Raw genomic sequence first — 16981 nt, forward strand, 5'->3', positions numbered from 1 at the left:
ACCACCCCTCTCCTCTCCCCATCTTACCAGTGTGTCTCTTAGCACTGGGATGATAGGAGCAGAGCTGACAGCTTTTAGCGCAGGCAAGGAGACAGCAGGTATAGGGAACCAAGGGCTGGAGCTGTGGCAAGAGGCAGGCTAAGAAACCCCTGTAGACTCTGAATATGGACTCTCCTGAGCAACACTCAGGCTACTGCTAAGGAAACTCTCTACACCCTAGTAAAAGGAAAAACCTTACCCTAATAAAGTATATTACAAACATGCTTCACATCTCTACACAAAAATAAAATGGACAGATGCACGTTAAAATAAAACTACTTTTTGAAGAAACTTCAAAAAGTTTTTAAGCTATACAGAATCGCTAGGATATGCCGCGATGTTCTGACTGGTATGGTTATGACTACCAGGACCCCTACTGATACTCAGATTTAAGATCTTCGGCCCTTCACACTTTTTATTTCCTGCAAAGAGACCCCCTGTTTTTCTGCAGCACTGGGCACTGAAGCACATTCACTGAATTCCACTAATGCTTTCAGAACAGATTGGGTTACATTGGGGGACATTTTATTTACAGTAGGCTTTATTGTATGAATCGATTTATTGGACCTGTCTGCCCATTGAAATACTCTTTTTGTTAGCTTTCCATCACGGAACAAAGGCTGCTGACAATGTTGCACGTACTCCGCCGATGGCACCTGCAGGGCTATTTCAGTAATGATCAAATTTCCTGTAGAGTTTTATTGAGTCACACCGTATTTTACGATGCAAGATACCAAATAAACGTCATACGTACAAGGGATAGGTTTGTGGTATGTTTGCAGAATACAATAATGAAGTGGCTTTAGCACCAAGCCACAACTTTAAAGAATATTTTTCCAAATGGTTAGTATAGCCTTGTTGTGTTCGGCTAGGTTTTGCGTTGAAGTACATAAATACAGCTTACTGCATGCGTTTCATCATGCTGTGTACTTGTTACAGAAATGTAAATTGCATATTCTGCATGTGTGAATTGATGACTGGTGGATCTTTATCTGTCTGGTTATTTATAAGTGTGTAAAGTATGTCTGGCTGCCAGAGATGTAAACAGTGACGTGTGGAATCATCTGAGGAATGTTTGCCTTGCATGAGCACTTGGGTGACATCATCGTGAGAAGTAGATTTTGCCTAAAGATACATGCTAAAGTATACAGTATTTGCCAACCGATAACACGGTGAAGTCTAATTGAGCCCTTTGTCATAAGTTCATAGATTTAAAACCCTGATCAGTAGAGATGAGTGAATTATTCAAAACTTCTATTTGGCCGCTTCGGCGAATTTTACAAGAAAATAAACTTTTTGGCGAATTACTTCATCAAGAATTCTGCTGCTTCACATCATTGTACCCCTTAGACGCTGCGTTCATACATGATCGCGGCATCTGATATAAATAACAGTGTACAATAAAAAATAAATAAATCATACTTACCTGATCCATTTGCTTGTGAAGGGCCAGCAGCCGCCATCTTTCTTGAACATCTGACTCGAAATCTCGCATGGGCATTTCGTGTGAGACCTTCAAGCAAGATGCCGGCAGCTGGCCCATCCTGAACAAGTGGATCAGATAAGTATGATTTGTATTTATTTTTTAGTTTTTTACGCTATTTCAGGTTAAATCGGTGAATCTAATTTATCCGTAAATTCGTATAGAAGTCTACTTTGTAGACTTTGATTCGTGTAACACTACTGATCAGTAGAAAATAAATGTGTAGGATACATACTGATCTGGGATATCTGCAGTTGAGGTTTATTTCTTCCTAAGGGTCATACATATCCCAATATGATCCAAACAAACAGGGTGAAATACTGAGCGCTTCTGATGATCAGAAGGATTCATTATCTGCTGTTGGGGACTGTAGTGCGATTCCCATTAGAGATGAGCAAATTTCATTCCGGGTCCAATTGTAACAAAAGGGTCAAAAAAATTCAATTTAGGGTACAAATCTATTTTTCCATAATCAAGTACTTCAACTGGCCTGAAAATTGGTATTTTATTTCTCTCCCTCCCCTATAAGCTATTAAATGCAATGATAGCAATAGTAAATAATATCAGAGTGACACCGGCATATAGCTCACATGCTCAACTCGCTCCATATGTGGCAGGTGCCGGCTGTATAATAGTGCCGACACCTGTCGACAGTGATCGGGATTGCACGTAAATACCATCCTAGTTATTTAGCCCCTCAGGTGCTACTACAATTGAAGACCTTTTAAAAAAAAATTTGAAGCACTATTGGTGTCACCATTGGTAGCGCAGAAGTTAAGCATTGGTGGCGCTATCAACAGGGATTTGTCAGACATCGTACATAGTTTAGAAAATACTTTTTGTTCATCTACGCGTTTCAAGGGCAGAGGGGCCTCTTCTTCAGGACTATTACCAATGCTGACAGATGATCAATATATACTGCCTACACAACAGTTGTGTTAATTAATGTAGGGAATAGCATAGTATTTTAGTTTTCTTTGCATTATATTTTTATATCTTATGTTGCCTGTTTTTCCTATTCCTTTAGGATAATGGACTCAGCCTTGTTGATTATGTGGTCCGATATTATCTGCGACACTTTGATAAGGTGAGTGCTGTGCAAAGGCATTGTAATTTTTACCCTGTATGTGTTTTTTTATTTTATTTTTTTATAATGTTTATTTCTGTAATATTTTTACCCATTTCAATGTGGTTAGTTTGTTATTTAACATAGAACGGTGCATGTTCTTAGATCTGTTTATTTTCTAGGATGCTGGGACAGATAAGAGTCTCTTTCCAATGCCCGAGCCACAAGATTTCTTCCTGGCTGCACAGGTGAAGTTTGAGGATGTGGAAAAAGACTTAAGAAAGCTCAAAAAAGATCTAGAAGGTAAATCAATAATCTTCCTTTAAGCATTAAATGATTATACCGTATCAAATTGTGGCAATATTTAGTGTATTGCTTAATATCCCAGCATATCAGGAACACATGTGCTTTCAGTCCCAATACCGACTTGCCCAAAATAGATATACAGTAGATCACCTATAGGCTTTTCCAGTAATATAGATGGAATATGTTACAGATAGAGTTGAGCGGACACCTGGATGTTCGGGTTCGAGAAGTTCGGCCGAACTTCCCGAAAATGTTCGGGTTCGGGATCCGAACTTCAACCCGAACCCCATTGAAGTCAATGGGGACCCGAACTTTTCGGCACTAAAAAGGCTGTAAAACAGCCCAGGAAAGGGCTAGAGGGCTGCAAAAGGCAGCAACATGCAGGTAAATCCCCTGCAAACAAATTTGGATAGGGAAATGAATTAAAATAAAAATTAAATAAATAAAAATTAACCAAAATCAATTGGACAGAGGTCCCATAGCAGAGAATCTGGCTTCACGTCACTCACCACTGGAACAGTCCATTCTCAGATATTTAGGCCCCGGCACCCAGGCAGAGGAGAGAGGTCCCGTAACAGAGAATCTGGCTTCATGTCAGCAGAGAATTAGTCTGCATGTCATAGCAGAGAATCAGGCTTCACATCAGCCACCAATGCAACAGTCCATTGTCAGATATTTAGGCCCAGCACCCAGGCAGAGGAGAGAGGTCCCGTAACAGAGAATCTGGCTTCATGTCAGCAGAGAATTAGTCTGCATGTCATAGCAGAGAATCAGGCTTCACGTCAGCCACCACTGCAACAGTCCATTGGCATATATTTAGGCCCAGCACCCAGGCAGAGGAGAGAGGTCCCGTAACAGAGGATCTGGCTTCATGTCAGCAGAGAATCAGTCTGCATGTCATAGCAGAAAATCAGGCTTCACGTCAGCCACCACTGCAACAGTCCATTGTCAGATATTTAGGCCCAGCACCCAGGCAGAGGAGAGAGGTCCCGTAACAGAGAATCTGTCTTCATGTCAGCAGAGAATTAGTCTGCATGTCATAGCAGAGAATCAGGCTTCACTTCAGCCACCAATGCAACAGTCCATTGTCAGATATTTAGGCCCAGCACCCAGGCAGAGGAGAGAGGTCCCGTAACAGAGGATCAGTCTGCATGTCATAGCAGAGAATCAGGCTTCACGTCACCCAACATTGGAACAGTCCATTGGCATATATTTAGGCCCCGGCACCCAGACAGAGGAGAGGTTCATTCAACTTTGGGTAGTCTCGCAATATAATGGTAAAATGAAAATAAAAATAGGATTGAATGAGGAAGTTCCCTGGAGTCCAATAATATATGGTTAAGGGGAGGTAGTTAATGTCTAATCTGGACAAGGGACGGACAGATCCTGTGGGATCCATGCCTGGTTCATTTTTATGAACGTCAGCTTGTCCACATTGGCTGTAGACAGGCGGCTGCGTTTGTCTGTAATGACTCCCCCTGCCGTGCTGAATACACGTTCAGACAAAACGCTGGCCGCCGGGCAGGCCAGCACCTCCAAGGCATAAAAGGCTAGCTCTGGCCACGTGGACAATTTAGAGACCCAGAAGTTGAATGGGGCCGAACCATCAGTCAGTACGTGGAGGGGTGTGCACACGTACTGTTCCACCATGTTAGTGAAATGTTGCCTCCTGCTAACACGTTGCGTATCAGGTGGTGGTGCAGTTAGCTGTGGCGTGTTGACAAAAGTTTTCCACATCTCTGCCATGCTAACCCTGCCCTCAGAGGAGCTGGCCGTGACACAGCTGCCTTGGCGACCTCTTGCTCCTCCTCTGCCTTGGCCTTGGGCTTCCACTTGTTCCCCTGTGACATTTGGGAATGCTCTCAGTAGCGCGTCTACCAACGTGCGCTTGTACTCGCGCATCTTCCTATCACGCTCCAGTGCAGGAAGTAAGGTGGGCACATTGTCTTTGTAGCGTGGATCCAGCAGGGTGGCAACCCAGTAGTCGGCACAGGTTAAAATGTGGGCAACTCTGCTGTCGTTGCGCAGGCACTGCAGCATGTAGTCGCTCATGTGTGCCAGGCTGCCCAGGGGTAAGGACAAGCTGTCCTCTGTGGGAGGCGTATCGTCATCGTCCTGCCTTTCCCCCCAGCCACGCACCAGTGATGGACCCGAGCTGCGTTGGGTGCCACCCCGCTGTGACCATGCTTCATCCTCATCCTCCTCCACCTCCTCCTCATCCTCGTCCTCCTCATCCTCCAGTAGTGGGCCCTGGCTGGCCACATTTGTACCTGGCCTCTGCTGTTGCCAAAAACCTCCCTCTGAGTCACTTCGAAGAGACTGGCCTGAAAGTGCTAAAAATGACCCCTCTTCCTCCTCCTCCTCCTGGGCCACCTCCTCTTCCATCATCGCCCTAAGTGTTTTCTCAAGGAGACATAGAAGTGGTATTGTAACGCTGATAACGGCGTCATCGCCACTGGCCATGTTGGTGGAGTACTCGAAACAGCGCAACAGGGCACACAGGTCTCGCATGGAGGTCCAGTCATTGGTGGTGAAGTGGTGCTGTTCTGTAGTGCGACTGACCCGTGCGTGCTGCAGCTGAAACTCCACTATGGCCTGCTGCTGCTCGCACAGTCTGTCCAGCATGTGCAAGGTGGAGTTCCACCTGGTGGGCACGTCGCATATGAGGCGGTGAGCGGGAAGGCCGAAGTTACGCTGTAGCGCAGACAGGCGAGCAGCAGCAGGATGTGAACGCCGGAAGCGCGAACAGACGGCCCGCACTTTATGCAGCAGCTCTGACATGTCGGGGTAGTTGTGAATGAACTTCTGCACCACCAAATTCAGCACATGCGCCAAGCAAGGGATGTGCGTCAAATTGGCTAGTCCCAGAGCTGCAACGAGATTTTGCCCATTATCACACACCACCAGGCCGGGCTTGAGGCTCACCGGCAGCAACCACTCGTCGGTCTGTTGTTCTATACCCCGCCACAACTCCTGTGCGGTGTGGGGCCTGTCCCCCAAACATATGAGTTTCAGAATGGCCTGCTGACGTTTACCCCGGGCTGTGCTGAAGTTGGTGGTGAAGGTGTGTGGCTGACTGGATGAGCAGGTGGAAGAAGAGGAGGAGGAAGCCGAGAAGGAGGAGGTGGCAACAGGAGGCAAAGAATGTTGCCCTGCGATCCTTGGCGGCGGAAGGACGTGCGCCAAACAGCTCTCCGCCTGGGGCCCAGCTGCCACTACATTTACCCAGTGTGCAGTTAGGGAGATATAGCGTCCCTGGCCGTGCTTACTGGTCCACGTATCTGTGGTTAGGTGGACCTTGCTACAGATGGCGTTGCGCAGTGCACACTTGATTTTATGGGATACTTGGTTGTGCAGGGAAGGCACGGCTCTCTTGGAGAAGTAGTGCCGGCTGGGAACAACATACTGTGGGACAGCAAGCGACATGAGCTGTTTGAAGCTGTCTGTGTCCACCAGCCTAAATGACAGCATTTCATAGGCCAGTAGTTTAGAAATGCTGGCATTCAGGGCCAGGGATCGAGGGTGGCTAGGTGGGAATTTACGCTTTCTCTCAAATGTTTGTGAGATGGAGAGCTGAACGCTGCCGTGTGACATGGTTGAGACGCTTGGTGACGGAGGTGGTGGTGGTGGTGTTGGTGGTACATCCCCTGTTTGCTGGGCGGCAGGTGCCAACGTTCCTCCAGGGCGGAGGAAGAGGCCGAGGCGGCAGCAGCAGAAGAGGCCGAGGCGGCAGCAGCAGAAGAGGTAGCAGGGGGAGCCTGAGTGACTTCCTTGGTTTTAAGGTGTTTACTCCACTGCAGTTCATGCTTTGCATGCAGGTGCCTGGTCATGCAGGTTGTGCTCAGGTTCAGAATGTTAATGCCTCGCTTCAGGCTCTGATGGCACAGCGTGCAAACCACTCGGGTCTTGTCGTCAGCACATTGTTTGAAGAAGTGCCATGCCAGGGAACTCCTTGAAGCTGCCTTTGGGGTGCTCGGTCCCAGATGGCGGCGGTCAGTAGCAGGCGGAGTCTCTTGGCGGCGGGTGTTCTGCTTTTGCCCACTGCTCCCTCTTTTGCTACGCTGTTGGCTCGGTCTCACCACTGCCTCTTCCTCCGAACTGTGAAAGTCAGTGGCACGACCTTCATTCCATGTGGGGTCTAGGACCTCATCGTCCCCTGCATCGTCTTCCACCCAGTCTTGATCCCTGACCTCCTGTTCAGTCTGCACACTGCAGAAAGACGCAGCAGTTGGCACCTGTGTTTCGTCATCATCAGAGACATGCTGAGGTGGTATTCCCATGTCCTCATCATCAGGAAACATAAGTGGTTGTGCGTCAGTGCAGTCTATGTCTTCCACCGCTGGGGAAGGGCTAGGTGGATGCCCTTGGGAAACCCTGCCAGCAGAGTCTTCAAACAGCATAAGAGACTGCTGCATAACTTGAGGCTCAGACAGTTTCCCTGATATGCATGGGGGTGATGTGACAGACTGATGGGGTTGGTTTTCAGGCGCCATCTGTGCGCTTTCTGCAGAAGACTGGGTGGGAGATAATGTGAACGTGCTGGATCCACTGTCGGCCACCCAATTGACTAATGCCTGTACCTGCTCAGGCCTTACCATCCTTAGAACGGCATTGGGCCCCACCATATATCGCTGTAAATTCTGGCGGCTACTGGGACCTGAGGTAGTTGGTACACTAGGACGTGTGGACGTGGCAGAACGGCCACGTCCTCTCCCAGCACCAGAGGGTCCACTAACACCACCACGACCATGTCCACGTCCGCGTCCCTTACTAGATGTTTTTCTCATTGTTATGGTTCACCACAACAACAAAAATATTATTTGGCCCAATGTATTGTATTCAAATTCAGCTGAATATAAATTTGAGGCCTAGTATTTAGGCGCTGGGTGACCGGTATGGATTTACTGACAGAATTAGACTTGGAAATGCACAGTAGCGTGTGTGTGAAGTTATTCTGAATGACCCTATGTGCACCTTGAATATTATATACCCTTTTAGGGATAGATTTCAAATAACTCTGATATAGCAGGAACCACTAAATTATGAAATTGCTAAATTGGGAATTGTATTTCAACCCTGAACAAAAAATGTGCTTTGACGGACACTAAATAACTTGCCCAGCCACAACAGTACAGCGGTAACGACAGATTTAGCGGGATATAAATTTGAGGCCTAGTATTTAGGCGCTGGGTGACCGGTATGGATTTACTGACAGAATTAGACTGGGATATGGCCAAAAAATAACCACACTATTGCTGGTTAAATGCACTTGGTGTGACAGCTTGACCAACCACACTACTGAGGGTTAAATGCACTTGGTGACGGGCGCAGCTTGCCCCTGATGTAGTATATGGCCAAAAAATGAACAGACTATTGCTGGTTAAATGCACTTGGTGTGACAGCTTGACCAACCACACTACTGAGGGTTAAATGCACTTGGTGACGGGCGCAGCTTGCCCCAGATGTAGTATATGGCCAAAAAATGAACAGACTATTGCTGGTTAAATGCACTTGGTGTGACAGCTTGACCAACCACACTACTGAGGGTTAAATGCACTTGGTGACGGGCGCAGCTTGCCCCTGATTTAGTATATGGCCAAAAAATGAACAGACTATTGCTGGTTAAATGCACTTGGTGTGACAGCTGGACCAACCACACTACTGAGGGTTAAATGCACTTGGTGACGGGCGCAGCTTGCCCCTGATGTAGTATATGGCCAAAAAATGAACAGACTATTGCTGGTTAAATGCACTTGGTGTGACAGCTTGACCAACCACACTACTGAGGGTTAAATGCACTTGGTGACGGGCGCAGCTTGCCCCTGATGTAGTATATGGCCAAAAAATGAACAGACTATTGCTGGTTAAATGCACTTGGTGTGACAGCTTCACCCTGATGTAGGCTTTAGCCAAAAAACAACCACACCATTTAGGGTTAAATGCACTTGGTCGCAGCTTGTGCTGGCGCACCACAAGACACAAAATGGCCGCCGATAACCCCAGAAAAAAGTGACTGACAAACGGTCTGGGCAGCCTAAAAACAGTGAGCAATTGAATTTCAGCAGCTCAATGATGCACAGCTGCAGATCGATCGATTAATCAAGTCCTTTGGAGGAGTTAATCTGCCTAATCTCGCCCTACTGTCGCAGCCGCAACCTCTCCCTACGCTAATCAGAGCAGAGTGACGGGCGGCGCTATGTGACTCCAGCTTAAATAGAGGCTGGGTCACATGGTGCTCTGGCCAATCACAGCCATGCCAATAGTAGGCATGGCTGTGACGGCCTCTTGGGGCAAGTAGTATGACGCTTGTTGATTGGCTGCTTTGCAGCCTTTCAAAAAGCGCCAAGAAAGCGTCACAAAAGCGCCAAGAAAGCGACGAACACCGAACCCGGACTTTTACGAAAATGTCCGGGTTCGGGTCCGTGTCACGGACACCCCAAAATTCGGTACGAACCCGAACTATACAGTTAGAGTTCGCTCATCCCTAGTTACAGATAGTACTTGTTGAGCCACAGTAAAAATGGTCTTGTGTATATCTGAATGGACCTTAGTCACTGTGGTCATTGCTCAGGATTTTGACTTTTGGGTGCATAGCAAGATTGTAATACACCTAGCTATTTACTCAGGCGCAAGGATAATAGGGGCCTATTATAACCTATAAGGCCCATAGTGAAATAAGATGGGGCCCTTCCCCAGTGTAAGAAAATTAAAACGGCAGCATAGTTAGCAATAATTTGAGGTATGTACAGTATGATGGAACCATATAACAGAGAACCCACATTACAGCAAAAAGCCACTATAGTGTTATTCCCCTCAATAATGTTGAAACGTGTTTCTACCCCATAATGGTGTCTTCTTCAGGTACATAGCAATTCTATCTTTATAATTTTTTATGTTGGGTTAAATTATGTATTTTAAAGGTCGTAAAGTAAATCTGATAAAACCTTACAGAGGCTGTCATATTAGGGGTAACCCCTCCTCATATGACCTGTTAGTTAATGCATATTGATATCATAGAGAGGCTGTCCTGAGCAGATACCCACTGCAAAAAGCTACTCCTCATTTGGGGGATTTAGTGGATCATGTGTTACATTGTTGCCCATTTTATTTTATTTTTTATGGCCACTGCAGGAAAAATTTGGGGGTCCTCCTCAGCTTCCCTATCTGATCCATAAGGGTTTCAGCTGCTGTACCCATAGCAATCAACTAATCTCCAAAGAGTCCTAATCCAGAGATGTCGTCCAGGCGGGATGACCACTTTAAGGATTAGGCATCGCTCGCGTTATTTTAGGAAAATATGTAGTCTTAAAATTTTAATGTGTCATATTTGTAGTCAAAGTAAACATTTATTTTAGCGAATTTCATTATTTAACAGCAAAAATCAGTCATTGCCGTTAAGCAGATCAGCAGATGAATGTTCAGTGTGGGATCTGAAGGCAAGAAAAAATAAAAAGTGCTGTTCAAATAGAGCTGATAATAATGGATATCTAATTTCTCGGCAATATGAAATGATAACATTAATGTAAACAATATGGATACGTTGTTAATATATGATGTGTATAACAATAATAAAAATGAACTTGGGGTGGAGAGGTTCAGTACCCATGTACACCAAATCTGTGGGAAATGGACTTGAGGCATGCAAGAATTTGTCTCTGTCATCTGTAAGGCCATGTGTTTAACTCCACAGAGCTTTCTTGTTTAATAAGAGAAATACTTCTCCCCGTGCTTGTGTAACAACAACTTAACAGCTCCAAGAAAAGAATTTTCAATTGGTAAAAAGGGATTGTGGAAGAAAAGCACAGGGCCAAGATTAGAGAGGGGAGAGAGTTTTAAAGCTGGGACATAAAATAAACAGTTTATAAGCTTTGCTTACTCTTTGACGGGTATGTTTGAGCCTGGGAGATCAAAGACGGCTGCCGTAGCAGCACCATGTAGATTGGGGTTCTTAATTTAAATTTTTTTTTCCTCTTAATATATTATTAAAAGAAAACTTTTAATTTGCAGATGTCTTATTGGGTTGTTCAGGTTTCATAAAGACCTTGGCTAATGTTTTCCTTAAACTGTATACATAAAAACTTTAATGAGTTCATGTAGAAAAGTAATAGAAGTCATGGGTCCTCTTGCTTGACTAGAACGATATGACATACACTGTCTTTTAGCCTTAAATTTAAAGGGGTTGTGTCACTAATATAAATGTATCCCGCCCAACAGAAATCACTGTTATATCACTTCCCCAAATACTACCATTTATCAAAACTAAACTTATTAGACCCCTTTCTCACTAACGAGTGCCACGCGTTGGACTCGCAGTGTGTGTCAGCAAGAGCACCCATTCTGACATCACAGCACTGACGGGTTGCATAGCATTATATTGATTTATGATGCTATGTAACCCTTAGAGGTATGGAATGTATTGTATAACACTGACCTAATGCTGGGTGGTCAGGATGGGTGCTCTTGCTGACGCACACTGCGAGTCCAATGCATTGAACTCGCTTGTGTGAAAGGGGCCTTAGCCTACTATTGCACCCTGTTGCTGTAGGTTATGTCCTGCATTGGAGCCTTGTAATGTAGGGTGTAGGGAGCGCCATTGGTAAGAACAAGGGGTGTGGTTAGTGTCACACGATCTGCTGATGTCAGGACCTAAGGCATGATGGGACAGCAGTCCCATGATCAGGAAGTAGGATTCAAGCATGGAGGATAAGAGAAATTAGCAAATATGATAAATTTGGGGGTAAAAAATTATGCTAACGGGTATGCAGAGGCTTTTCTATGGTCAATAAGTCTGTATACATTGAAGTACTTTCAGTAAGTTTCCATACAGGACTGGTCTCTAAGGAGATTCAGCACCCTGCCTAAGCCACCTCCAAGGCATCACACTCAACCAGCCAGAATGCTACTCCTGATGAGGGGCAAGCACCCAGGAAATGGCTGTATATGGATGGACATCTGGTTTGGCTATATTCCCTTGTTAAATCCCAAGGCTGGTGACATGGATCTCTTTCTTGGGAGATACCTCTTTGTATATTCGTTTCCCATGGAGCATTGCCAATAAGTCTCCATACCTTAGAGTACTTCTAGTAAGTCTCCATACAGGACTGGTCTCTTCAAGGAGATTCAGCAACCTGCCTAAGCCGGAAAAAAAAAATGAAAAGTTAATTGACGTTAGTGAGATTGCAAGTATAGTAGAGAAGGCATTGAGCACTTGATAAAATCCAAGTCTTTATTAAATATTTGGACACATGAAAAAGATTAGAATCAACTTTCATACGCGTTTCGAGTGAATTAAACGCATAGGAATAGTTTTTTCATGTGTCCGAACATTTAGTAGCGGCTTAGGGGGTCATTTACAAACAGATACATGCCACTTTTTGGCATATATCTGTTGCAGATTTTGTTCCCTTTTTCTCCACTCTTGCCAGGTCTATAATAGCGGTATGGGTGGAGAAAAGGGCGGCCTGGCAGGCCCATCTCATTTATCACACTCTTTGCCTGATAGAGGCTTATAAAATGGTCTAACTTTACGCCACCAAGGGAGCTGGCGTAGATTTAGATGCTGATGCCTCTACATAACTTAGACAGATGAACCCCCAGTGCAGGAGGGAAGAAGACTAGCATTAGGATGTGATAGTAGCCTGGGGTTAGATCCCACCATGCATTCAGGAGTCTCAATCTCTCACCACAGGGATAGCAAGAAATTGACTCACGCATGCGCCGCAGGCTCTAAAGCCAGGCTACAAATACGTGCCCAACATATGGCACATGATCTCAGAAGTGTACGTTGCACGGAATTGAGCCACAACCCATTTGGCCCCTTTAACTCCACCAATAATAATATTTATTTATATAACACGAACATATTCCACAGCGCTTTACTATCAGGGAGTTCATAAATAACATAAGCAGCAAACAGGTCAACAATTAAAACAAGAGGAATGAGGGCCCTGCTCGCAAGAGCTTACAATCTGAGGAGATTGGGGGAGTGGGGGTGAGACAGAAGGTAACAAGGGCATGTTTTGTACAAAGGTCTGGACTAGAGATGAGTGAATTGAATCAGATGAAGTGGAATTAGATCTGAATTTCAGGAAAAATTTGATTCGCAATAAATGCTAATTTCCTCACGCTTCGTGGTAATGAATCACAATTTTTCCTAAAATGGTGGCTACATGTGTGAGGACATGGGGCAAGGAACTCTGGGAAGGCGGACTGACCCATAATGCCATGCATGCAGCCAATCAGAAGCTAGCCCTGTAATAAATACAGCTTCAATCTTAGAGTCAGACATTTTCCAGAATTCTGAGTGCAGGGTCAGACATGAGAAGGCGCTAGGGACAGCAATAGGAAAAACCTCATTGTAAAAAAAGAAAATACTATTTATAAGTGCAGGGAAAGGATAGGGAGGAATCATTTCACACATCTTAGTGCAGTGAGAGACGTCATAAGGCGCTAGGGACAGTGCTAGAAAAACGATCTACAAGTGCAGGGAAAGGATGGGGTGGAATCATTTCACGGCATCTTAGTGCAGGGAGAGATGTCAGAAGGCGCTAGGGATAGTGCTAGAAAAACCTCATTGTGAAAAAAAAAAGTGATTTACAAGTGCAGGCAAAGATTATTTGGGTATCCAAATAGCCATTATACAGCTCTGGCATTTCAGCAATTTGTTCTTGTATTGGGGTGCAAGTGCTATGTTGAACATCCTTTAGTAGCTTACATCTGTGGAAAAAGATAAATATATATGCATTTCACTGTTGCATTTATATGTGGTGAAAGAGTTTAGTGGCCTATTTCAGTACAAAAAGGAAAAAAACATACGCACTTCACTGGTGAATTTATTTCAGCTAAAAGCGTTTAGTGGCAGTGATGAGCAGCAGGGGCAATATTCGAATTTGCAATATTATGTGAATATTTGGGCGAATATTTGTCATATATTCGCAAATTCATAAATTCGTGATCTCCAGTCATTGTTTTCTTGATTGCGAATATCGGCAAACAGAAAATTCATGATAAAAATTTGCGATATGAAAATTTGCGATCAACACTACTCCTAAATTCAAAGATATTGCTCCCTTCTCATTGGCCCACATGCAAGAAGCAGTGAGGGATCATGGGTACTGATGAAAAAAATCTTGAATATTCACGATTACGAAGATATAGCACTATAATCTAGATATTCGTGAATTCTCAGTGCCAAAAATCCTCGATTTATAGTATTCGCGATCAAAACGATTTAGTGGCCTATTTCCGTACAAAAAGAAAAATATTTTCTCAGTTCACTTCTGAAGTTGTGTTGAAAGCGTTTATTGGCCTATTTCAGTACAGAAAGTAAAATATATACGCACTTTCACTGGTGCATTTATTTCTGGAAAAAGAGTTTAGTGGCCTATTTCAGTACAAAAAGGAAAAAATATACACATTTCACTTCTGCAGTTATATGTGGTGAAAGCGTTCAGTCCTATTTCAGTACAAAAAGGAAAACATATGCACTTCACTGTTGTATTTATTTCTGGTGAAAGAGTTTAGTAGCTTATTTCAGTACAAAACTAAAAATATATACGCATTTCACTTCTGCCGTTATTTCAGTACAAAAACAAAATATATTCAGCGTTCCCTTTTGCAGTTATATGTGGTAAAACCTTTAGTGATGTATTTCAGTAGAAAAACTAAATATATTCAGTGTTCAGCTCTGCAGTAATATTTGTGGTAAAACCTTTAGTGATGTATTTTGGTAGAAAACTATACATTTATTCTGCGTTCAGTGCCGCAGTTATACGTGGTAAAGCCTTTAGATGCATATTTCAGTAGAAAACAAAAAATGGCTTGAAAGAAAGTGTTTAAAGGAATAGCTCACTCTGATGTAAAACAGGACCAGGTGCTCTAGGCCAGGAAAACTGTATCACCCTTACAGATAGGATTAAAAATAAATATAATAGATTGGACTGGCACTCTGTATGTGTGGTGATAAAATCAATACAGTGAATGGTATAATAAAATATGAGTGATCACAATTTAATTCATAAACATAATATAATACAATAAAATACACAATACAATAAAAGAATATATGCGCTAAAAATTAATAAATAGCAGCAATGGCATGTAATGATTCCTTTGTTAGTTAGTATAATGTGATTTGTATCTTGTGGTAAGCAAAATGGTTGGATAAAGTCGTTGTCCTTTCAATCACATTAAAAAGTCCAAAACGATCCCATGCAAATGTAACGTTCAATAGAAAACAAAAAATGTATACTTATAAAAATGTATCCTTATTAGGGAGGGGTCCACGGATTCACGGAAGCAGTAGCAGTCAGTCAGTGCGCAGTGTTGTCAGCAAAATCACCTACTCTGCGGTGTGGCAGTTTTTTGTAAAGCCTCTGGAGGAGGTGAATTTGACCATATGTAAAATCTGTAGGCAGAAGTTGAAGCGTGGCCAGTGTGCCAATGTTGGCACCACGGCCCTGCATCAACATATGCAGCATCACCATAAAGTGTCCTGGGAGAACCGTTGCTCCGATGTGATGGTCTAGCCTGCCGCAGCAACTGCAGCATCACCAAGGGGCACGCTGCACCTTTCAGACAACTGATGGCTTGTGGTGAGCCGAGGTGGAGAGTCCCAAGCCTTTAGTGACGTATTTCGGTAGCAAAACTAATTTTATTCAGTGTTCAGCGGTGCAGTTATATGTGGGAAAATCTTTATTGACGTATTTAGGTCGAAAAACAAAATTTATATAGCGGTCAGCGCTGATCTTATATGCGGTAAAATCTTTACTGAAGTATTTTGGTCAAAAAACAAAAAAATGATTCAGCTTTCAGCGCTGCGGTTATATGCGGTAAAATCTTTAGTGACGTATCTTGATGAACTTCGTGACTCTTCCGGGGTCAAAGCTATGTTGATGCTTTGTCTTCTCATTGTCTGTAGCTACTTGCCAGGCAGGTTCCCCCAGAAGTATCTGGGTCGATGAGCAGCCGATACCACGCTTGCATGAATCTTGACAGGATTCGTCTCCACGTGGAGAGAAATAGTTTTTTAGAATGCTTTCTCCATTGTAACCACAACATCGAATAACCTGAAGACTGGCTGATTCTCTCCTGTCTTAGGCAACACTTAATTTGTATTATTAAAGTTATTAAATATTGAATATTAAATTAAGTAAGTAAACTTAAATTTACCAATATATTATCCAAATCTTCGAGGGAAATTCACGGACAATCCATTTGCCAAGCCTTTTGTGCCAGAGAACGTGTAATTATGAAATTGTGTGTTAAGCAACACTTTATAAAGATGAGAAATTTTAACCTTCTGTTCTGTCTCATATTCCCTATAAATAAATAGACGAAGCGGCCACTCTGTGGCCTCCTCATGCTGCTGCCACCTCCACAATCTCTCGTCATTGTGCCACTCTGTGACTTCCTCATGCTGCTGCCACCTCCAGACTCGGTCATTGTGCCACTCTGTGGCCTCCTGATGCTGTCGCCACCTCCACACGGTCATTGGGCCACTCTGTAGTCTCCTCATGCTGTTCCCACCCTCCCCACTTCATGACTGGGCCACTATTTTGCCTTTTGGCCTGGCTGACATTATGGTTTTTGACCCTTCTTCTGATCTGCCAGAAGGAAGGAAAAATTAGACTCACAACGGATCCTGTCTGTGTAGCAGCTGTAAGGCCTGTATGGTCCCATCAGAATTGTCTTCTGCTTTTGGCTACCAAATCATGAGTGGGTACAAAACACAGAAGACATGCAAATATTCCATTCACGTGTCATCTGTTTTAGATCCACTCCTGTTATTTTTGTCATTAGAAATACTGATGGATTTTTGAGCAAACGCTGGCCAAGTGAAGGCGTATGCTCAACAGAAAGGATCCGTTTTTTGTGGGTTATTGTTCTGATGAATCAGAAGAAGGGAAAATTAAATAGTGACGTCAACACAAACTTACTGCTGACAGCCGCTCCACTCTGTTGGGGGGGGCTCGACTTGTATAAGTGTTTAATAGAACAGGTTCTGTTGACATCTATGTCATTTAGCTTGACGCTAACATTGACCTGTGAGGCTGAGTTTATACTTGAGTTATTTGGTCAATTCTGGC

General features: G+C 43.9%; 1 protein-coding gene across 2 annotated transcripts in view; it reads left to right on the forward strand.

Moving 5' to 3' along the window:
• Nucleotides 1-16981, forward strand: part of FMN1 (formin 1) — a 222414-nt gene that overhangs the window by 183614 nt on the left and 21819 nt on the right. For both annotated transcript variants that reach the window (XM_044271832.1, XM_044271831.1), the window contains exons 12-13: nt 2550-2609; nt 2771-2891. In XM_044271832.1, the coding sequence (XP_044127767.1) occupies nt 2550-2609; nt 2771-2891 (181 nt within the window). The remainder of the gene's footprint in view (nt 1-2549; nt 2610-2770; nt 2892-16981) is intronic.

This window comes from Bufo gargarizans, chromosome 11 (genome assembly GCF_014858855.1).
Source record: "Bufo gargarizans isolate SCDJY-AF-19 chromosome 11, ASM1485885v1, whole genome shotgun sequence".
NCBI classification, from domain to species: Eukaryota; Metazoa; Chordata; class Amphibia; order Anura; family Bufonidae; genus Bufo; species Bufo gargarizans.